Below are 24,074 nucleotides of genomic sequence, written 5' to 3' on the forward strand. Positions count from 1 at the left end.
TAAAGATAGTAAGACATATGTTTGTGATGATCAACATGGTCAATATAAATATAATTCTAGATATGTCATGATTAGAAGATTTCAACCTGGATATAGACTAGAAGAACAAGACATGATATTATTAATTCTTAGAGAAAATAATGAAACTTCTGAATACAGATAGATTTCTTCAAGCAGTATATATCAGAAATGAACTCTTTTATATTATTTTTATATTAGATAATAATCAAGTTCTGACAGAAGTGCCTGAGTAATTAAGAGACTATAAAGATATTTTCTCAGAAGATAAAGGAACAGAGTTACCAAAATTAATAAAGATCAGTTATTTAATTATTTCTAAAAACAGCTGCAAGCCCCCATACATACTAATCTATAGACTATTATTCAAGCAGACAGAGATTCTACAAGAGTATATGAAGAACAGGTTATGCAAGAGTTAAATACATCTGTTATAAAGTCTGACAGAAGCTTCAGTATTGTTTGTACTCAAGACTAATAAAGAACTCAGACTCTGTATTAATTATTATAATCTTAATGTAATCACAGTAAAGAACCATTATCTCTTGCTGTTAATAGATAAGATGTTAAGCCAGTTGGCAGAAGCACACTACTTTTTCAAGATAGATTTATATAATGCCTACCACTAGATTAGAATTAAAAAAGCAGATAAATAAAAGACCATGTTTTATACAAAGTTTGAGAGTTTTGAGTATCTTGTCATGTCTTTCAGATTATCAAATGCACTAGCAATTTTTCAGTTCTATATCAATAAAGTGCTGGCAGGCCTGGTTGATGTATGCTGTGTAGTTTATCTAGATAATATTCTTATCTTCTCTGCCTCAGAGAAAGAGCATGAGAAACATGTTAGATTAGTTATAGAGTGTCTAAGAAAATACCAGTTGTTTATAAAGCTTGCTAAGTGCACTTTCAAAAGACAAATAATCTCATATCTTGAATATATTATTGATAACAAAGGTATTAAGATGGATTCAAAGCAGATACAGATAATTATAAAGTGGCTCTTGTCATAAAGTTTTTATAATATTCAGGTATTTCTGAGTTTTGCAAACTTTTATTGAAGATTCATATGAAAGTACTTAGTTATTATAGTACTATTAATAGATCTCTTGAAAGACAGTAAAAATAAGTAAAAGAAGAAATCATTTCTTCTGATATCTGCTGTCAGAGAAGCATTTCATGTGTTAAAAGCAGTCTTCTTCAGAGAATCTGTCATCCATCACTATAATCCAGAATATAAAATACAGCTGGAAATGAATGCTTCAGAACATACTACAGACATAATATTGCTACAGCTGTTTAATAACAGAGAGTATCTAGTTATCTACTGGTTGTTCAAGTTTGATCAGACTCAACAAGCCTATGACATGCCAGATAAGAAGATATTGGTCATTGTTCAAGTATTTATTCATTAACAGCAGTACTTAAAAGAAATAAAGTACTCTGTAGAGATTATTATAAATCATGCAAATCTTTGTTCATTTATAAAGTTCACAAATAAGATGGCACAACAACAATATATAAGATGGATAGAGATTCTCAGAGCATATGACTTTGAGATTCTCTACCACTTTAGAAAGCATAATTCAGCTGACATATTATTACAAAGACCAGATTATATCAAACTAGAAGAAGACATTGGTCTGCCAATGTATATGCTTAAATAATATTATATGAATGGTATTTCAGAGTGAGACTTATTCAAAGAAACTTTCTTTAATAAAGAAGGTATTCAAGTATGTGCTGTCTGTGCTATCCAAAGCAGTAGAGTAGAGATAGTACAGAGAAGATCTGGTAGCACCAAGATAATTAAGTTAGTTCAGAGAGCACCAGCCAGAGATGCTGGGAAGACTAGAGTGGTATCTAGTTCTGGGATTTCCCATCCCAGTCCCAGATTCCTGTCCCAATTTCTGTCCCAAGAACAGGATTGGGTTGAAGCTCAGCTCAATGGAATGGGACTGGGTTGTTTAACAGCATATTGGGACAGTTCTATAGAAGCTGGAATCAGGATGGGATTGGGACTGGGATCAAAATCTAGCTAATAGAAGAGGCCCAGGACCTGGCCATGACAAAATAGAATAGAACTGAAATTTCAATATTGTATATAGAACAGGACCAGTAAAGTGTAGAATAGGACTGGAAATCCTGATCTCATTTGTGTTGTCAAAAGATAACAAAATTTGGTAACAGTTCTAACATAATTTTATCAATTTATTCAACTTTGAAAAAGTAACAAAATTTGGTAATGCTCTTTGCATAAATAGATCATATTGCAAGCTATTAGACTTTAGCTACTTAAGTCTATCTATTAATAATATTGATGCATTTTCTGTTTCTTGTCTGAATTAAGTAGTGAATTTAGCAGACTTGCAATCTCTTTCTGTACAATCTCTGAAGTATCTTGATCATCTTGATTATCTTGAATGACTTTCTTAATCAACTTCTCATGCAATATAAGTACTTTATTTAGCATATGCATCTTGTCTCCATGTTTAAGTAGCATGATCTTCTTGATTATAGATGCATGAAGCTATAATTGTTGATAATAATATATATTTTAAGCAACATTGAAAATCTGTTCTACCCCAATCTCTGTTAAAGATACAGCCAGAATGTCTCTTGTCATCTGAGCAATAGTTAAAAAATCAGGCTCTAGCATTCTCCACTATTCCAGAATTAGAGCTTGAGATGATGTCAAATTCTTATTATTTAAATATCACTGCATTTCATTTTGGAAATTTGCTTGTCTTTAATGAAGTCTCTCAAAAATTATTTGCTCAATATTCTAGAGAAGTTAGCAAAGAGAAAATCAGAATAATACTTATAATAAATATACATCATTCACATCAAGTATTACTTCTCTTGACTGTCAATATTTCTTATAATGCTTTTTGTAAAACCTTTAAATATGTTGTTGGTATGTTTCATGCTCATCACTAATCTAATTTTCTGAATTATATGCTCTCATGCAGTGTGATGAATAAAGAGCAGCAGCTACAGCTAGCAGCTCATTCTTTGAATACTCAGTATTACTATAGTATTTCTGGAATTTCAAGCTGGCAGCTTTGATAGCTTCTTCAATGTTCTCTCTTATTATTAACTATTGGGTCTTGTCCTTCTCTCTTTCTAAATGCTGGAAAAGATGATTGTAGATTATCTATACTAGATGAATTGTTGGACCTGTTGTTTTGAACAGTATCTTGATAAATCAACTGAATAGCTGCAACAGTTTAATTATATACTCTATCTGCCTTCAGTCATGATTCAATTAGCAAAGTCTTTGGTATTTTGGTGATGAGTTCTGAATCCATAAGTCCATAGCTTGTCAAAGCAACAAGACATGAACACACATCTTATAAATGGAATTTTATTTTGTGCAAATATCTTGAATCATCTTGCACTGATTCTCTTATTAATATTCTTGAAAATGTGCAGCAAGTTAAGGAAAGATGTTGATTGCATTGGCAACAAGATGAATTTATTATTAAGTAAAGATTAGTAAATCAACTTAAGTATATCAAGACTGTTACCAAATTTTGTTATCTTTCTAAGAGTATTTGCAAATATATTTGTTGATGCTAGGTTATCAGTAATTAAGCTCTTATCAAAGATAGTGGATAGAGTATTATTGTCTGGCTGAATCTTGAGATTGCAAACCAGCTCTTGAACTACAAGTTGAATCACATAAGTAAGACAGAGTATTGTTCTACTGTCTGCATCTTAATTAGTTATCTTGTTCAACTGCTGCAATGCTGGTCTTAACTGATATATAAGATGTGCTTGCATGGTATTATTGTTTAATGTATTGTCACTTGTAATTATAAGAAGATTGCTCTCAAGTCTTCATACTGCTAATAATTATTGGAGAATTTCTGTTATATTCTTGTCAGTATAAGCACTCTCTAAACTTTCAAAACTCAGTAAATACTTATGGTACTCCCAATTCCTTGTAATATAATAATCATTAATTACCATAAAAACAAGGTTATTGGGACTTGTCTAATTATTTACTTCCAGAAATACCTTGATTGTTGGGTCATGGTTAAAGAGAAGATTTTGAAATAGCTGATTGTATATATTGTTCATAATCTGATATAATATTTCTTGTGTAGATATCTGTAATGCCATTGCAGAGTTGAGTATGGTTATTAATGTGTGAAATGCTGGATTCTTGATAGCATAAAATAAGAGATTCAAGAATATTAATATTTACACAAGCTGCTGGAGAAAATTGTCTTAATTATATTTAGAAACAGACAGATCTGAATCTGTTTAAGAATACTTTGAAAACTGTTGCTAAGATACCAGAACTGTTACTAAAATCTATTATATTTGAAAAATTAGAATTCATGATCTACCATCATGTTAATCAGAGTGTTACTCTGTCTGTCATCAGTTTTTGTACAGTCTTTGCTGGTTAAATGCTTCTTCAGATCACTTGTACTGTTTTGAGAAAAGCTTGAATGACTGAGAAAGATTTAGTAATGCTTGTAAATTATCTCTGGAGTGCTCTTAGAATGCTCTGCTATCTGATCAAATTTTGGCCAAAAATCAGAATGAGGTTGCTTTATCTTTCAGTTAGAATCACCATGCTTCTTATTCTTAATTAACTAAGCAGCTTCAGTAGTCAACCACTAAGTAACAAATAACTTGTGATGCTGCTTCTTCCACAATACAAATTGTTTTTTTTCATGTTGAACTATAATCAATTCTGAAGAAATCTTTATAGATTTTGCTTGTTTGCTAGCTTCAGCCATTAATTAAATTTTTTTTTTTCACAATTAAATTGATTTTTCTCTGAGTTCTGTCTTAGTCAAAAAAGTAACAAAATTTGGTAACAGTCTAAGCAAAATTTGACAATTCAGCTAGTTAGGCTCATTCTACTCTGCACAGTAATCAACTACAAAATCATCATCTACAAAATGGAACATTTTTCTTCAGAAAAATAAAATATTTTGTCAATTTAATGGCACCCCATTCTCAAATTAATATAAAAAAAGAACTAAAAACCTAACTTTCTTCTTTAGATATCAATAATTCAATTATCATCCATTTTATTATTCTTCTTATTGTTCTCATTAGAGAACACCACAATCTTGAAATTATCTTTCTTTATCTTCTCTGGAGCAGATGGACTGTTGTTGTCTTCCATTGAACTCTGTAATTAGCTTAGAAATTCTCTTATCTCCTTCTCAACCCCTTCTCTTAATACATCAACTGCAGCAAGATAATTATGATCATGGGTCATAATCTTGATCTCAAGCTTGGCTATTATTTAATGGAACCAGGTCTGCTTATATACAGTAATAGAATGCTGCATCTGGCTTGTTTTGGCCTAAATATATTAGAACTGTTATCAAATTTTATTACTTTTGAATTCTATCTTCTTGTTCTGCTGAGATTTATTCTCAGTCTCTATAATCTCTTCTTAATAATGCTTCTTCTTCTTCTTTCTCTTTTTTTGCTAAGAGATCATAAGCTGGTGCTTATGATACTTCTTTGACTTGCTCTTAGCAAATCACTTGACCATCAGCTGTTCAATAGCTTTATTCTTAATTGTCTTGTGATTCTTCTCACTGCTATTCTGCCTGTAATAAATGTCAATATGATTCAATACAAACTACTGAAGGTGCATATTACTTATATTTAGCTTGAATTTTCTTCAGCACATTATGGTGTGCCTTGTAATCTGCCTCTTCTGTCTTGAATATATCTTTTTGATAATCTTTCAAGGCCTGGCAGTGCTTCTGTACTGCATGGGTCTTCTCTCTTATTAAATATTACTTTGGCCCCATCTTCACAATTGTATGTGATGAGTTAAATTGGAGGCACTGTGTGATAAGATTATAGAGTGTATTAACTACTTGTATAGAATGATTACTATATACATTATTTGCATTTTACAGGCATGTTGCTATAGACAAGCTCAACACATTGTTGCTATACTAGCTACAGAATAATGGGAATATGGAGTGTATTGATCAAGTACTTGTATAGAATGGTTACTATACATATTGTTTACATTCTACAGACATGTTGCTATAGGCAAGCTTAATGTGTTGTTGCTATACTGCTGCAGAATAATAACATAAGATCAGTTTCTCTTTTCTTCTCTTTTTCTTCCTCTTCTTCTTCTTTCTCTTCAGAGCTAATATTGATGATTTTCTCTTCTCTCTCAGATTCTTCTTTTTATTTACTGCTCTTCAACATCCCTCTGTACAACAAATTGCACTGCAACAATAGATTATATTAAGAGATGAGTACTTGCAGAATTCTGCTCTGGTGCACATTATTTACTGACAAGATGTTAGTTTTCTCCATGCACATTTATTTTACACAGCCAGAGAGAAGCAGCACAAGACTGCATTGAAAGAATGGGTCCTGAAGAAGAGCAATTGGTGTAAAGCTAATAAAGATATTGATCTGGCTAACTTTGACCAGAAGAGCACTCACCTCTGCCCTCTGGTTCATAATTGAAAGTCCAGCACTCATATGTCAAAAAGTAACAATTTTTGATAATGATCTTGATGCTAATTGGTGAAATAGATATTATTAAAGAAATCCACCACTTTCAAAGCTCTACAAAGCTAATTCTTCTGGTGGCCCTGTTCCAGTAATTGATTCAGGAAATTACTTTGTCCTGTCACCAAGAACATGAATATCACTGGCAATGTACTATTATTGAGTTACTTCAGAAGAATGCTGAAGCAATCTTATGCACTCTGTTTGAGTGTAAGTCACTATTGGCAATGGCACTAATAACTATACTAAGTAATATAGGCTCTGTTATAGTAATGGCACACTGTAAGCATATTACAGTCAACACCAACAACATGAAGCTCATTCTTGGCATCAGTGTTATGATCAGATTGAACTATTTCAGCCCAATTGATGTGTCTGATCACCCCACCCCTGCTGCCCCCACCCCTGCTGCCACCACCTGCCATCTGCATTCTGCCTCCACCCCACCAACTACTCCTGGCACTGCCCACCACCACCTCTCTGCCTCCCTCCAGCACCAACAGGGTCTCTGCCTGTCAAATAGCAGGTATTAGAGCCCCTGTCTGGTTCACAAAGCCAGTTCTGGAGGAGCAGGAGAAGGAGGAGGAGAAGGAGAAGAAGAAGAAGAAGAGAAAGAGAATGATAACAATGACAAGAATAACAACAATAATGAGAATGATAACAATAACAAGAATAATGAACTTGCTATTTAGGCAGTTTCTGATTGTTTGCTGGCTTTAACCATTACTTAGTTTTAATACTTTGTTTTTTTCTTTAACAATGAAATTGATTTTTCTAAGAGTTCTGCCTTCATCAAAAAAGTAACAAAATTTGGTAACAGTCTACACAAAATTTGACCAGTTTGACTCTTGACACAATGGGGCTGGGAAACCCAGTTCCATTCCAGTTCCACTATGGACCCAGTCAGGATGGGAAATGGGAGCCTACCTTCTCTGCTGGAATGAGACATGGGACATAATTTTCTATTTGAGGATGGGACTGGGAAATAATTTATAGGATAGTGATGGGAATGGGACCTCAAGCTCTTGAGTGGGATGGGACATGGGACTGAGATTTCATGTTTGGGATCTCAGCTGTTTCTAAATTTGGGACCAGGACCAGCTTCAATGGGAAATGGGATCCTGTCCCAGTCCTGAATACCAGCCTAATATAGTAGAAGCAGATGTCTTTCTTAATTAGCTTGTTTCTTAGTATGCTGATTGAAAATCTGTTTCAATTACTCTAGTTCATATTTATTATTACTTCAATCATTTGTTAAAGTTGCAAAGTAGACTTATTTGCTTCCATCATAATCATCCAGTTATATATTCTGGAGATCTCACAATTTGTTCTGATAAATAAGAGCTGAAGATAGTGTAATTTCTTTAGCAGAGACTGAGCAGAGCAATAAGAGAAATTTCTGACTATTATTTTAAATAGCAGCATTCTTTCCAGCTTGTAGAGCTTCAATAAAGACTAATTACTTTAAGACATGACAGAAGCCTAGAAGAAATTCTTTTTTATTAAAGTTGTAGATGTTTAAGAGCTCAAGATTATATTAATTGATTTTCTGCTCCAACTACTTTATAAGTATCAAATAATTAGCCAGTATCAATAACTGCAATTGTAATTAAACAAATAAATCATCAAATTACAAGTATATAAAAGTGTTTAAAGTACTAATAGTTATCTGCTACCTCTCTGTTTTAATTAATTGCTTTGAGATAAATATATTTGATCTTGTTATTATACTGCTTGTGAAACTAATTAACTTAGTTAATTTCAACATTCTCTTCTGTCATCTCTTGTATAATATTTTGTAGAATCTGAAATGTAATAGCAAGATTACAGCTAAAAAGCTTGTTTATATAATTCAGAAGCTCTGTCTTCTGTATATTAAAGAGCTTTTTCTTATATCAGAAGACTGCTTTATCTTAAGCAAGTTGCAAGTCTTTATACTGTTAGTGCAGAATCTCTTGATTAACTGAGTACTTTCTTGCAGTTGCAGTGTAATTTAGAGTTTCTTGCAATTCAAGATCTTCAATTGCAAGTCTAATTAAGGTGTTGTTGACCATGTTGTTGCATATTAAATGTTGAATATTGGAGGAATTTGGTGGTGGAAAATTTGGCTTGTTTAAGATAGTTCACCACTAAGCAAGCTACACCACTTAATAAGCCAAATCTTTCACCACCAAAATTCCTTCAATATTCAACATTCAATATGTGACAACATGGTCAACAATGCCTTAATTAGGCTTGCAATTGAAGATCTTGAATTGCAAGAGACTTCAAATTATGCTGCAACTGTAAGAAAGTACTTAGTTAACTAAGAGACTTTGTGCTGATGGCATAAAGACTTGCAACTTGCTCAGAATAAAGTAGCCTCCCAATATAAGAAAAAGCTTTCTGATATACAGAAGACAGAGCTTCTGAATTATATAAATAAGCTCTCTAGCTGCAGTCTTGCCATTACACCTCAGATCCTACAAAATATTGTACAAGAGATAACAGAAAAGAATGTTGGAATCAACTGAGTTAATTAATTTTGCAAGCAGCATAATAACAAGATCAAATACATTTATCTCAAAGCAATTAATCAAAATAGACAGATAGCAGATAACTATCAGTACTTTAAGCACTTCTATATACTTGTAATTTGATGATTTATTTAATTACTTGCAATTGCAGTTGTTGATGCTGGCTAACTATTTAACTACTACTTATAGAGTAGTTGGAGCAGAAAATCAATCAATATAATCTTGAGCCCTCAAATATTTACAACTTTAATAAAAAAGAATTTCTTCTAGGCTTCTGCCATGTCTCAAAGTGATTAGTCTTTATTAAAGCTCTACAAGCTGGAAAGAATGCTGCCACCCAGAATAATAGTTGAGAATTTCTCTTATTACTCCACTCAGTCTCTGCTGAAGAAATTACACTATCTTCAGCTCTTATTTACCAGAGCAAATCACAAGATCTCCAGAATACATAGCTAGATAATTATAATAAAAGTGAATGGGTCTACTTTGCAGCTTCAACAAATGATTAGAGCAATAATGAATATGAACTGAAGTAATTAAAATGGGTTTTCAATTAACATACTAAGAAATAAGCTGGTTGAGAAAGACATCTGCTTCTACTAGATGAGCATTTTTCTTATATAAATATGAAATTTATTGAATATGCTAACCATGAAAAGATTCTTCTTATAATTCTTCCACCACATTCAATTCACTATTTGCAATCTCTTGATATTGGAATCTTTGGGCCACTGAGCAAGGCATATTCTAATAAGCTGGAAGCACTACTATGTCAAGAAATAAGCTATATTTGAATGACAAAAAGAAATTTCTGGAGATTATTCAATATAGCTTGGAAGAAGACTTTAATAGTTAAAAATATACTTGCTAGCTTTGCAAAGACTGGAATTAATTCTCTGGATTCTCAATATTAACTATACTGATTTGAAACTGCTCAAGCCTCTACACTGCCAGTTAAATCTTCTATTTCTAATAATATACACCAGCTCCAACAAGAGATCAAGAGTATATGTCTCTGGCACAGCCTAAATTCATAAAGTATTAGACAGGTTATTCAAGCCAGTAAGTAGTTTGCTCTTTATAATAAACTGCTGGAACATGAGAATCAGCAGCTAAGATTAACTCTAGTAATGGAGAAGCAACATCACAAGTAAAACAAGTCTCTAGATCTACTTAATAGAAATAATTCTAGTCAAGCACAGTTCTGATCTTCAATAAAAGTTCTTAAGGCATACAAGCACCTGGATGAAATAGAAACTGAAAAAGCTAATAAAATTACTCAAACACAAGAGACAAAACTTCAACAGAAGCTTCAAAAGAAGCAGACTACTAGAGATATTGAAAAAAAATAAATTGAATGAAAGAATATCTATAAAAAGATCTGAAAGCAATGAGAGACTGAAAAAATCAAATATGCTAGATAAAGAGAGACACAATGTGTTACTTATAAAAAGAAGAAGACTTTATAACTAGCAGAGAAGAAAAAATAGACAGTTGAACATACTAATAAATACTAGCAGTCAGGGCTTCAAGCACTGGCTTTAAAGCACCATCAGAAGAACTCCCCTACTAAAGAGTCTTATTGTGAAAAGTCTATATAATCTTCTAAAAGAGGAAGTAAGAGCTCTACAAGTATCTCTAGCAAGGCATTAAACTCTCTAGCTGAGAAATCTACTGTTGATATTTCTTTGAATTCTTTTCTATCTACCCCCCAAATCTCTTGCTCTGGCTGTAATATTAGGCTGTCCACCTGTTTATTTTCCTAACTATACTAATTTCTATGCTTTAAAAGATACATTCATTTAATATTTAATAGCTATTTAATAATAAAGATCTGGTTGTTGAGATATTTAATAAATTCATTGCATGGAGCATTTGGCGAAATTTGGCTTGTTTAGTGGTGTGGCTCGTTTAGTGGTGAACTACCTTACTAGTTCAGAAAAATAACTTTCTGAATTTAAAAGAACTTCAATATAGTACAGAGTACACAAAAACATTATAGATATTACTGAAACAATAATTCAGTTAATTTTCATGCTACAAGATAAGAAAAACGTAAATAATTACTTAATTATTGTCAAGTTCCAGCTAAATTACTATCTGTGAGAACATAGACATACTGCCCCAATCCCCTTTTGCATGTCTCAGAAGCTTGATCAGCAGGTAATACATGCAGATCTGCTGTTTGTAGTTTGTACATCCAGAAGCAAAAGGGTGGTAGCCTCATCAGTCTTTGATGTTGATGATAGGATGGTGTGGAAGAGGCGAGGTGAGGTGTTAGAGAGAGGTCAGTAAGGGAGGAGAGGGAGGAGATGTGTGTTTGATCAGTGTATGAAGTTAGGCAAAAGGGTTGTCAGATTCTTGCTACATCCATGATCTCCAGGCAATCACTTGCTTAACTGCTGAGCTTAGCATCGCGAGTTTCAAGAAATGGCATATCATTGCAAGTATCCCAACTATGTTTTGTGGTGATGTCCTGAGCAAAACAGAGGTGTTCTCAAGTCATTCAAACAATCTTAGTCAACTCAAGAAGAAGTGTCAATGTTCACCTGGTTCAGACCCTCGCGCCCTGAATTCATAATAGCAGCAGCCAAAACAAGAAAGAAAAGAGAACAATGGCCACACTATACTGATGGATAGAATATCTCAGTGTAGAATAAATAAAATAGGATTGATAAGACTCCCCTCCTCTTCAGGACTTTCCTACTCTCTTCCCATGCTCTGCAACCAAAGCTTAAGGTCAAACTCACCCTCACTTAACTCCCTCTCATCTCCAACAAACAAAAACACATTTCCATATGCGGTCGCGGGTTCCTTTCCATCAGTATATTTGATAAAGCAAGGCTTCACACTATAAGCTTGTGTCTCGTACTCGGCTAATCTCGCGCCCTGCTTGACAGTCTGGACATCAAAGACCATACCCTCAATGATGTTTCCGGGTGGACCATCAATCAATGCAGGATACTGCCCCCAGAGTTTGGCAGAGTAACCAGTTATATATCCCGGTCTGAGATTCAGTTTGCATCCAGACCAAGAATCTCAGTGAGCATGCAGGGATCTTGGAGCGTCCCGTAAAAGAAATACGGTCCTGTGGGCGCGGCATGGTGGTCGATGAGAGGGGGCGGGTTGAGGGCCTGGTAGAACCAGTCTGGCGGAGCACTTCTCACTTTCAGAATGAAGCCAGAGTCTTTGGATATATCACTCTGGGGACGCGCAGGAGGAAGTGGTGGTGCAGGTGGGGGAGATGAAACTCCCAGTGCTGGAGAGTCAGACATGGTATGTGTTAGGTATTATGTAGATAGGAGTTGTGCCACAAGCTGTCGGAGAAACAAATGTACCCGTAATGTAGTTTAAAAGTCCTTGATGGCGGCGCATCGACATGATGTTGCCTACTATTTAAGTAAGTCACTTCCCTTATTTAGTCAGCAGTCCTGGGAAACCTCTCCGAAACCCTCAATGCACAGAGTGATTCCATTACTAGATCACTTCCTTTGGCTGTCCGGAAACCTACTATCTTCTAATAATAACCCGAGAGCTGACGTCAGGCGCTTATGTGGACAAACTACAGGCTGACCACCATTGTTGAAACCAACATGGGGTCTGAGCCCCGGAGCAAGCAATACTTAGGCTTCATCTCCAGCTGGGCGGCTTAAAAGGCAAGCATAAGTTGTCAGGCAGCAAATTATTAATTCACTTTGCTGCGAATTAGGACTAGCTCCATGCAATCCTGAATTCACCAACATCCACGCCGAATCAAGAGTGAAGCGCCTTCATCCCTTCAAAATATTCGAGACTTAAAGCTGTTGTTCGTATGGTTTTTCCGTGGTGCCTGCTGCCGGATTCATTGGAGGTTTCGAGAACATGTATGGTAAGACCATCCTCATGGAGCTCAAAGCTGCAATTTGAAGCTAAAGCCCCGTCAGCAGCAGTTAGTATACGGTCAAAGAGCATTACCATTGCAAATTGCGTCCATAGTGGCTGTATCATATATCCCAAGACTACAATAACCATTGAAATGAGCGACAAAAGCCCCGCAGCTGTGGTTGCCACCCAAAGTGCTCGCCGATGCCGCGAGATTACGGTTGTTGGGCGACACACAAACATTTTCAGATAGAAAAAATGTCTTTCTAGGGAATGAATTCTTGGGCTGTTCTCTTTCACTGCACAAATTATCCAGAGCCTAAGATACTGTATAAAAAGGAAAATATTCTCGACAGCAGTGAGAGCAACAACCACTGAGTATATAAGATGTCGCGATCCCGGCGAAATGCCATCGCCAAAAAAGCTGGAATCGTCAGTGACTAATTATTATATCCATGAGGAGTATAACCTACGAAAATAGTGCCAAGAGCTTGCAAACAAGGAGTGCAATGGCCATTAAGTAGCTGGGAAAGATGATTTCTGAGAGTGAGATACTAATAAAACAGTTAGCTCACTCAGTATGGTGCTGGGTGAGTGTGCGGACCTCATGTATTGTCGGTAGAACTAGGAGCACCCCGGCTTCAAAAGTGAGAATTGGCCTTGAAGGATCTTCCATAGCAATCAGCATTATCCAGTTGTTAACTAAATATATGCTCTACCTTGTTTCCAGACTGGATGAAAGGCAGCTAGAAAGATAGAAATAATGGTCCCCATAAAGACTATTGCGCCTATTATTGCCTGACATAGAAGGGTTGGATTTCGATGTAACAAGCTGATTTTTGAAAGGTCTCTGTTTGCAATTAAAATCATCCAAAACATGACTCGCACCCGAGAAGACTGACGCGATTGTCGAAGCCGCAAGTTGAAACACAAGTTTTCCATTATGAGTTACATTGAGCTCACGACGAGCAGCACTTTGTTGAGTGAGCTTCTCCATATATATACTTGCTCTTATCCCCATATCAGAAGAAGTATAGCTTCCCTTATGTGGATAAGGAAATACAAGTCTTAGAACTTAGTATTGTTAAACCTAAACATTCCCAGTCGAACGGAGCTTCCTACAACTTGTATAAACATATCTCCCTTTCGGATTTGTACAAGTATAATGTAGCTAGCTTCCTTTTGTTTTAAAATGCTCGAGATTGTATGCAGCGACTGGGATGCTGATCAAATCACAATTCAAAGTCAACATTACACAAACCATGCAGCTCTAGGCAGCACAGGCAATGTGCTGTTCCCTGTTTATGAGAATCCAAAATCAAATCTGTTAGCCTCAGACTACGAATCTATATAAAGATGGCAAAGGAATGTCTCAACAACCACAACTCACTCACTCAGTACAAGCCTTATCAGACCTTATAAGCCTCACATAAGATTCTTTCAAACATCCTTCCCTCGGCTTCATCACTTCCATGTAACATTCTGCCTCTAATTATTTTGGATTACTGTTACTTACAATCTTCTCAGCATGTGTACCGTTGATGTTTCCACAAAAATCTATGAATGTGGCGATAGAATCACAGAAGATGTCAAATTTACTCCTTGCCCTGACATTGGCACTCCTTCCTGTCCCGGCCGCAAGGAAAGCACTTTGGGTTTGAATAGAGTGAAAGGAAAATGTGGGAGACACGGTTGCATCAATCCTTAGGTAAGAACTGCCACAGTCTGCATTCAGCTATGTTAGTCAACTAAAGTTATATTTTTGGCAACAAAGGCACGCCTCACAAGTTTTCAGAACTTCGGAAATTATGAATGGATGACAGACGGTTTCATTTTCTGCTGTATTATTTCAAATAGATTAGGACTCAACACTCTCATGCCTCTCAGCCTGTAATGAAATTTCTTCGAATATGATGCCCTGATCACGAATAATTGTGTCTACTTCTTCGTACTGTTCCATCCAGCAACCTTGTATAATATCTCCGCCAGTTAGGCTTTCAACTGGGGGAAACATACCCAAGGAGAAGAGTTCATCCACTCTCTCTCCGTAGCTCAATTTCTCCTTCAATGATCCGAACGGCCCTGCACACTTGTATGGCCAGTGACCAGTCATAATCGTGTAAAGCACTGATCCAAGGCTGAATATATCTGTCGCTTTGATTGACACCCAAGGTTTCCGTGGGTCAAAAAAACCCGAATCTGGGAGATGTCCACCATCTATGACACCGCTAGTTGAGCCTCCAAAATCACTAAGGAAGAGATTGAGAATACCACCGGAATTCCTATGCAGCAAATAGTTTTCGGGGCGTAGATCAGAGTGGATGACGCCTTTCTGGTGAATGTATTGTATAGCTTCTGCAGCTTGGGAGCACCATTGAAGACGCAAGACTGTATCAATCACGCCACTGCGGTGGCCAAGGTATGTTTGCAAATTGTCAGCATTGGCCTCAACAAAGAGTAAGCCTCGGGGGCTTTCAGAGGGGCCAAGGAACCTGAGCATACATTAATGCTGAACAGAAAATAAAATTTTGAGAAGATCCATACTGTATTATTCTAGGGTGGTCCCCTAAGATCCCAAGGATTTGCTCTTCAACATTGAAACTATGCTTGATATGCCTGACCGAATCATGGGATTCTGCGCTGGGGGAATGCCACCACGAATAGCGAGGCGATTTGAGAACAACCCCAGGTTTGATCCGTGTAATGATGGAAGTTGAGCCATGATCCACAACTTCTTTGACAAGAGGGTCATAGGCTACCAGTTCCGAGCTTCCATTCCATGCAACTGCTCTATTTTCTTCAATGTGAGTTTGTGAATCTTTCGGTGGAGTTGACTTGGCGTGCTAGACAATAAAAGTTTAGCGAAAGACACTATTGTTTGGTGTTGTATCTTACTTGCTGTATCTCCTTTTCTATGCTTGTTGCACTGCTCAACATCCTCAAATCCTGGCACGGCCAACCCATTGAGCCGAAATTGGAATGGGCGAACGATACTCCTTGAAAACACAGAGATAAAATGCCATAGAGTAGACCATATCGGCCAGCGAAGTGGATGGTTGAAGGCTAGCATGACAACTACCTTACCTAACAAGATGCATCTCAGCCCGTTGATTATCCGCGCGCTAAGAAGTCAACATCACTGACGACAAGACAAGTAAGTACTCCGTAGGCTTGTCGCGATCCTCCCATTATGCTTTGCATAGGTTATTCTATCGTGCAATCACCCTTCCAAGTCACAACCATATAGTTAACTGATCACTAAGGCTGCTAACCATTTCTTCCCTCAGAAATTCTTCCCCTTGAGTAATCATGCGCGCACCCGGCGCCGTTCCACCCCTTTCCGGTGAGTTCTAAACCAAAACTCGACAATGAAACTATTACTGAAAAATATAAGGCCCGGTCAGGATAACTCCTGCTATGCTCCCCAATGAGGCCAACGCGGATTTCAAAGACTCGTCTTTTTTCCGGCGGTTTGATCGTCTCCCGTCACCAGCAGAAGTTCAAGCCCAAGCCCGAGCTCAGCATCTACAAGGAAAATCTGTGGATAAACGAAGAGGGTTTTCAGCAGATCTGGACTTCTACAAACCACTGCCGGCTGTCTTCGAATCTCTCGGACTGTTCGTTAAGTGGGGAGGTGCAGTTAGCATTGCAGAAGGTCAATGCCTTTATGCCATCAATCACTTCTTGAGAGGCTTTGTTCCGGTACCCGAGATTTATGGCTGGAGAACCGAGAAGAGCCATGTATATATCTATATGGAGGCACTTGAAGGCCAAACGCTAGAGAAGATGTGGGATACTATGAATGATAATCAACGCAACGCCATTTGTCAACAGCTTAAGATAAGTTTTGACAATCTTCGTCAGCTTGAGCAATGTCCAAAAGACCGCTTTATTGGTATGCTCTAGCTGATCATTATAGCTGAGAAGTGACTATAGCTGACACATCTATTAGGGAACATTAATCAATCAAACTTCTTTGACAGGGCAATAAATGTACAATATCAGGCTGAATCAGGGCCTTTTTCTTCTGTTAAAGAATTTCACGATTGGTTTTCCTTCTTATGCAGACGCCCAATGCCGGATCCCTACTCTGTCAATTTTGACTGGATTCGCGATCAACTACCTGATGATGCTGCTATCAAGTTCACACATGGTGACCTTCATCGAAGCAACATCATTGTGAAGTTGACTCCGCAGCCACATGTTGTTGGCATTATTGATTGGGAGCAGAGTGGCTGGCTTCCCGAGTACTGGGAAGAACGCAAAGCGATCTTTACGACTTTCCAATGGAAGGAATGGGCTTCAACCTATTTACCAAAGATTCTCCAATCATATAAGAACACTGAAGAGGCTTGGGGATTTTTCACAGAGGGTGTTGTCTAGATACTGTGATTGAGCATCCTTGTATATTGCTTTAGCTGCTGGTAATTTAAGGCAATATTCCGCACTTTGATTTCTTCCTTTCAGTTTCTCACTACTCACCTATCTTTTATTTGTGTACTCAAGAGGGCTGACCACATACTGCTTATATTCCAGCTCCGAAATTGTCTACATACAAAGCATAATGATATTGCAGCAGCACTCAGCTATGAGATTGTTTGTTCCTAGTCGCCCCATATATGCACATGAAACATAGGGAAATTGACAATGAAACAATGCAATCAGATGGTCTGAAATAGGGTGAGATAAAAGAGAGAAGGCAAGCTGTACTAAGGATTATTCTAAGTGAGAGCAACTAAATAGCGGCTACAAATGTTGGTTCTAAATGAAGGAAGGTGTTAGGAGAACCTAATGTAGATTATGTGAGTTTTCCCAGGATTTGGGGTACAAAAGAGCTAAGTAGGTCTGATGCCTGCAACTGATGAGAGGGAGTCATGCATAGAACATAGAGATCCTCTAACTAGAAGATTGAATGCTGAAATTTTCATAATTCATACAAATCATGTGATTCTTATACATTCTGAGTTGGGGTTATGTGAGTTCCCCTGAACATCCAATATCATCTAATACTTGACTGATCTAGCTCTATATTCATAATATTATCTTCCCCCCCAGAAATCTCAGACTTCAAGATATAGAATTATTAAAGTGATTCTTTAAATATTATTATTGTAGCTTTTCTGTCATTAGCAGAGTATTATAGATTCTTGAATATGCAAGATTCTACATTTCTACTACTTGTTTATATAGATATTCTGTATATGTATTACTATTAGCTACAGTAAACATTTTTTATTGTAGATCAGTCATTATTTTATTACAAAAGTTTAGTATTTTATCACATATAGAGTGGTATTCAGTTCCAGGATTTCCTGTCCCAGTCTCAGATTCCTGTCCCAATTTCTATTCCAAGGACAGAATCAGGTTGAAGCTTAGCTTAATGGAATGGGACCAGGTTATTTAATAGCATATTGGGACAGTTCTATGAAAACTGGAATTAAGATGGGATTGAGACCAGGATTAAAATCTAGCTAGTAGAACAGGTCTGTGATCTGACATAACACAATAAGATAGGACCAGGATTTCAATATTGTATATAGAACAGAACTAGTAAAGTGTAAAATGAGATTAGAAACTCCAGTCCTATTTATATTATTAAAAAGTAACAAAATTTGGTAACAGTTCTAACATAATTTTATCAATTTATTCAACTTCAGAAAAGTACTAAAATTTAGTAATACTCTTTATATAATTAAATCATATTGCAAGCTATTAGCTACTTGAGTCTATTTATTGATAACATTAACATGTTTTCTGTTTCTCATCTGAATTAAGTAGTGGATTTAGCAGACTTGCAATCTCTTTTTATACAATCTCTAAAGTATGTTGATTATCTTAATTATCTTAAATGATTTTCTTGACCAACTTCTTATATAATATAAGTACTTTATCTAGTATATACATCTTATTTTTATGTTTAAGCAGCATGATCTTCTTGATTATAGATGCATGAAGCTATAATCATTAATAATAATATATATTCCAAGCAATATTGAAAACTCATTCTATTCCAATCTCTGTTAAAGATATAGTTAGAATGTCTCTTGCCATCTGAGCAATAGTTAGAAAATCAGACTCTAGCATTCTTTACTGTTCCAGAATTGGAGCTTGAGATGATATCAAATTCTTATTATTTAAATATCACTTCATTTTATTTTGGAAATATACTTGTTTTTAATAAGATCTTTCAAAAATTATTTGCTCAATATTCTAGAGAAGTTAGCAGAGAAGAAATCAGAATAATACTTATATTAAATATACATCATTCATATTAAGTATTACTTCTCTTAATTATTTATATTTCTCATAATGCTTTTTGTAAAATCTCAAAATATATTATTAATATGTTTCATGCTTATTACTGGTCCAATTCTCTGAATTATATGCTTTTATGCAGTGTGATGAATGAAGAGCAGCAGCTACAGCTAGCAGCTCACTTTTTGAATACTTAGTATTATTATAGTATTTCTAAAATTTCAAGTTGATAGCTTTGATAGCTTCTTGAATATTCTCTCTTGTTGTTAACAGTTGAGTCTTGTTCTTCTCTCTTTCTAAATGCTGGAAAAGATGATTGTACATTATTTATACTAGATGAATTATTAGATTTGTTGTTTTGGATAGTATCTTGGTAAATCAACTAAATGACTGCAACAGTTCAACTATATACTCTAGCTACTTGTTACAAATGTAGACCTAGACCAACCAAGTATTGGATGATGTCAGATGTTCAGGGGTATTCACATGACCCCAACTCTGAATGTATAAGAATTATATAATTTGCATAAATTATGAGAACCCCAGTGTTCAGTCTTCTAGTTAGAGAACCTCTATATTCTACACACAACTCTCTTCTATTAGTTGCAGGTATTGTACATACTTAGCTCTTTCATACTTCTAATTCTGAGAAAATCTACATAATCTATAACTGGTTCTTCTAATATTCTGAACACTTTAACATACAATTGTCTAAGTTAGTACAATGCCATCAAGATTCATAAGATGCACCATGACAACATCTTATATTGCAGATCTGACAGAGATAGATATCAATATGAAGAAGACAAACATTAATAAAGATGCTGGTAGCAGTAGAGCCACTATCAGTAAGACACCAGCAGATAATACAGATAATGAAGATATATCTCTCAATATATTAAATGAAACCTGAAGAGAAAAGATCTTTAAAGAAAAGAAAATATATCTGCAAAAGAATCTAGCAGACATACATAAACAAAATAAAATATACAAACTGCAGAAGCTAATAAAATACAAATAAAGAATAGTAAATAATAATTTCTCTTTAGAGTTTCTCTTACACACATGACTGATAGAGAAGTCAGATAATTTTAATAATATAAAGTTTTCAAAAGCATCTTACTATCATAACAAATTATTTAATAAGTACAAATTGTGATTAGCTTTAATAAGACAGCAGTTTTGCCTGAGAAAATCATTATAAAAAATATCAGATGCAGTTAGAATTAATTAAATGTCCAGCTATTTTTGTGATAAATCTCAGATGCATTAGCAGATGTTAAGAATAAAGAAAGAACAACTACTCACATCATAAAATAAATTTAAGATATAATGTAAGAATGATATTGAATCTGACATAACTTGTAGTCAAGATACAATGCAGCATTATTATAATACTGTCTAATAAGAGAACCAATTTATATTCTCATTTTTTATATATATTGCTGAACTTGAACAGAATCTGGACAGTCTACTAGATAAATTCTTTTGTGTATTCTTCTACAGATAAAGCTCAGACTAATTATCTGAGCTGAACTAAATAAACTGCAACACCAATCAAAAATAGATATAGAATTACAAGAATAAGCAATGCTTATTAAGTTCATTTTAGAAAAGAAGAAGTAAAGTCAGTAGAACAAGAATTAAAATAAGAAGAAACAGAAAATCTTAATTTCTCAAGAGAAAGATATATTCCAACAAGATAACAAAAAAGATTATTTACAAACAAAGAAGACACTGGTAAAACCACTTCCAAAAATATTAAAAGAGAAACATAAACAATAAATAAATAAAGAACTCTATCTAAGATATAATCAATCAGACTATAGAATAAAGTTCTGTACAAACAGCTTTAACAAGTTTCAGCAGATAGATAAAAAGAACAAGAACTGGATGAAAGCTAGAGCTGTAAAGTCTATGCAAAACCCAGATCATACATTAGAAAGACAGAGTATTAATTCAATAGAGAAGGCAAGCAGGTGCGGTATGTGTCTGTTAATTATACTAACTATACTGTCAGATAATCTTACAGAGCAAGCTATACTGTTGAACTCAGATATTACAGTAGACAGTATCTTCTATAAACTGGTGTCTTAATTGAACTGGGATTAATCAGAGATATCTATAAAAGTCATTAAGATATTGAATGAAGCTAAGACTGATTGATACAGTATCTACAAGACTTAACTCACTATAACAGACTTTATAAAGATCACAAAGGTAGTAAGATGTATGTTTATAGTAATTAATATGACTGATGTGAATATAGTTTTAGACATGCTGTAATTAGAAGATTTCAACCCAGATATAGACTAGAAGAACAAGATGTGATATTATTAACTCTCAGAGAAACTAATAGAACTTCTGAATACAGATAGATTTTTTCAAGCAGTGCATATCAAGAATAAACTCTCTTATATTATTTTCACATCAGACAATAATCAAGTCCTGACAGAAGTGCCTGAGTGATTAAAAGACTACAAAAATATTTTCTTAGAAGAAAAAGCAGCAGAGTTGCTGGAATTAACAAAGATTAGTTACTTAATTATTCTTAAAGATAACTGGAAGCCTTTATACATGTTAATCTATAAATTATTCCTCAAGCAGACAGAGATTCTACAAGAGTATTTAAGAATAAGTTATGCAAGAGTTAAATATGTCTATCATAAAGTTCAGCAGGGGCTTCAGTGTTGTTTGTATTCAAGACTAATAAAGAACTCAGGCTCTGTATCAATTATCATAATCTTAATGCAATTATAGTGAAGAACCATTACTCTTTGCCATTGATAGATAAGATATTAAGCCAGTTGACAGAAGCACACTACTTTTCTAAGATAGATCTACATAATGTGTACTACTAGATTAGAATTAAAGAAGAAGATAAATAAAAAACCATATTTTGTACAAAGTTTAGAAGTTTTGAGTATCTTATTATATCTTTTGAATTATCAAATACACCAGTGACTTTCCAGTTCTATATCAATAGAGCACTAGCAGGCCTGGTTAATGTATGCTGTGTAGTTTACCTAGATAATATTCTTATTTTCTCTATCTCAGAGAGAGAGCACAAGAAACATATTAGACTAGTTATAGAGTATCTAAGAGAATATCAGTTGTTTGCAAAGCTTGCTAAGTATACTTTAAAAAGATAAATAATCTTATATCTTGAATATATTATTGATAATGAAGATATTAAGATAAACTCAAAGCAGGTACAGATAATTATAAAATAATCTTTGCTATAAAGTTTTCATGATATTCAGGTATTTCTAGGTTTTGTGAACTTCTATTGGAGGTTTATACAAAAGTACTTAGTTATTATAGCACTGTTGACAGATCTCTTGAAAGACAGTGAAAATGAGTAAAAGAAGAGATTATTTCTTCTAATATCTACTGCCAGAAAAGTATTTTATGTATTTAAAGAAATCTTCTTCAGAGAATCTGTCATCTGCTACTACAATTCAGAATATAGAATATATCTGAAAACAGATACTTCAAAATATGCTGCAGGTATAATATTGCTACAGCTGTTTAATAATAGGTAGCATTCAGTTATCTACTGATCATTCAAGTTTGACCAGACCTAACAAGTCTATAACATGCTAGATAAGAAGATATTGGCCATTATTTAAGTGTTTGTTCATTGGGAGTAGTACTTAGAAGAAATAAAGTACTCTGTAGAGATTATTATAGATTATGCAAATCTTTATTCATTTATAAAGTTCACAAACAAGATAGCACAACAACAATACATAAGATGGATAGAGATTCTTAGAATATATGACTTTGAGATTCTCTACTGCTCTGAAAAGCATAATCCAGCTGATGCATTATCACAAAAGCCAGATTATATCAAACTAGAAGAAGACATTGGTCTGCTGATATATATGCTCAAATAATATTATATAGATGGTGTTTCAGAGTGGAACTTATTTAAAGAAACTTTCTTTAATAAAGAAGATATTCAAGTATATGCTGCTTGTACTGTTTAAAGCAGTAGAGTAGAGATAGTGCAGAGAAGATCTGATAGCACTAAGATAGTTAAGTCAATCCAGAAAGCACCAGCCAGAGATGCTGGGGAGACTTAACAAAGAAATTACAGAAGATTATAAATTCTCTGTATGTGTATAAATATAATAATAAAAGATAAAAAGATCTATAATAAATTAACTATAAGTATGTTGAATCTGCTGTGAAAAGTACAGAGAGATAATCTCTCTGTACAAGTAAGATTTACTAAGACAGAATCTTAGTAGTTAGAGTAAAAAATAGACAAACAAGATCTTTTAATAAAGAGTGACAGAATCTACATCTCTAATAATCTGATTTTAAAACAGAAACTACTACAAGTTCACCACAATAACTTATTTACAGATCACTTTAATATGATGAAAATGTTTGTCTTGCTCTAGCAAAAATATAATTGGCAATTAATAAGACAAGATATTCAGATATATATATATGAATGTCAAATCTTTTAATAAGAGAAGACTTCAATGCACAAATTATATAGATTGCTTGTATTATTGCCAACACTCAGTAATTTCTGGCATTCAATATTTATGAACTTTATAACAGACCTCTCTCTGAGTGAAGAGAAAAGAAATTTATATAATGCAGTTCTAGTTGTTGTAAATTAATTTACAAAGCTTGCATATTTTCTTGCATGTAGAAAGAAGATTAATGTGTTAGAGATAGTAAATCTTTTGTTCAGAAGAATATTTAAAAACTTTGAATTTCCAAACAATATTGTTTCAGACTGGAAATCTGTTTTTACAAGTAAATACTGGTCAGAGCTATGTTTTTACATGAAAGTTAGATAAAAACTTAGCATGGCATTCCACCCACAAACAGACAGTTAAACAGAGGCACTGAACAAGATCTTGAAGAAATACCTTCACA

At 34.7% G+C, this 24,074-nt stretch overlaps 4 protein-coding genes across 4 annotated transcripts; 2 read left to right on the forward strand and 2 right to left on the reverse strand.

Moving 5' to 3' along the window:
- Positions 1-11,759: 11,759 nt before the first annotated feature.
- On the reverse strand, positions 11,760-12,331 carry D8B26_007013 (uncharacterized protein; the record flags this gene model as incomplete). The annotated part of the gene is made up of 2 exons (XM_066125374.1): positions 11,760-12,063; positions 12,141-12,331. The coding sequence occupies 2 exons, from the start codon at positions 12,329-12,331 to the stop codon at positions 11,760-11,762; spliced, it is 495 nt and encodes a 164-aa protein (XP_065981456.1).
- A 536-nt stretch (positions 12,332-12,867) lies between these two features.
- On the forward strand, positions 12,868-13,170 carry D8B26_007014 (uncharacterized protein; the record flags this gene model as incomplete). Its single annotated transcript, XM_066125375.1, has 1 exon — positions 12,868-13,170. One exon carries the CDS (start codon positions 12,868-12,870, stop codon positions 13,168-13,170), a length of 303 nt encoding a protein of 100 aa, XP_065981457.1.
- Positions 13,171-14,775: 1,605 nt separating this feature from the next.
- Positions 14,776-15,854, reverse strand: D8B26_007015 (uncharacterized protein; the record flags this gene model as incomplete). The annotated part of the gene is made up of 3 exons (XM_066125376.1): positions 14,776-15,409; positions 15,462-15,760; positions 15,813-15,854. 3 exons carry the CDS (start codon positions 15,852-15,854, stop codon positions 14,776-14,778), a joined length of 975 nt encoding a protein of 324 aa, XP_065981458.1.
- Positions 15,855-16,226: 372 nt separating this feature from the next.
- Positions 16,227-17,300, forward strand: D8B26_007016 (uncharacterized protein; the record flags this gene model as incomplete). Its single annotated transcript, XM_003066910.2, has 3 exons — positions 16,227-16,260; positions 16,312-16,812; positions 16,870-17,300. 3 exons carry the CDS (start codon positions 16,227-16,229, stop codon positions 17,298-17,300), a joined length of 966 nt encoding a protein of 321 aa, XP_003066956.1.
- Between the last annotated feature and the right edge of the window lie 6,774 nt (positions 17,301-24,074).

The sequence above is a fragment of the Coccidioides posadasii genome, chromosome 3 (genome assembly GCF_018416015.2).
Source record: "Coccidioides posadasii str. Silveira chromosome 3, complete sequence".
Taxonomy (NCBI): domain Eukaryota; kingdom Fungi; phylum Ascomycota; class Eurotiomycetes; order Onygenales; family Onygenaceae; genus Coccidioides; species Coccidioides posadasii.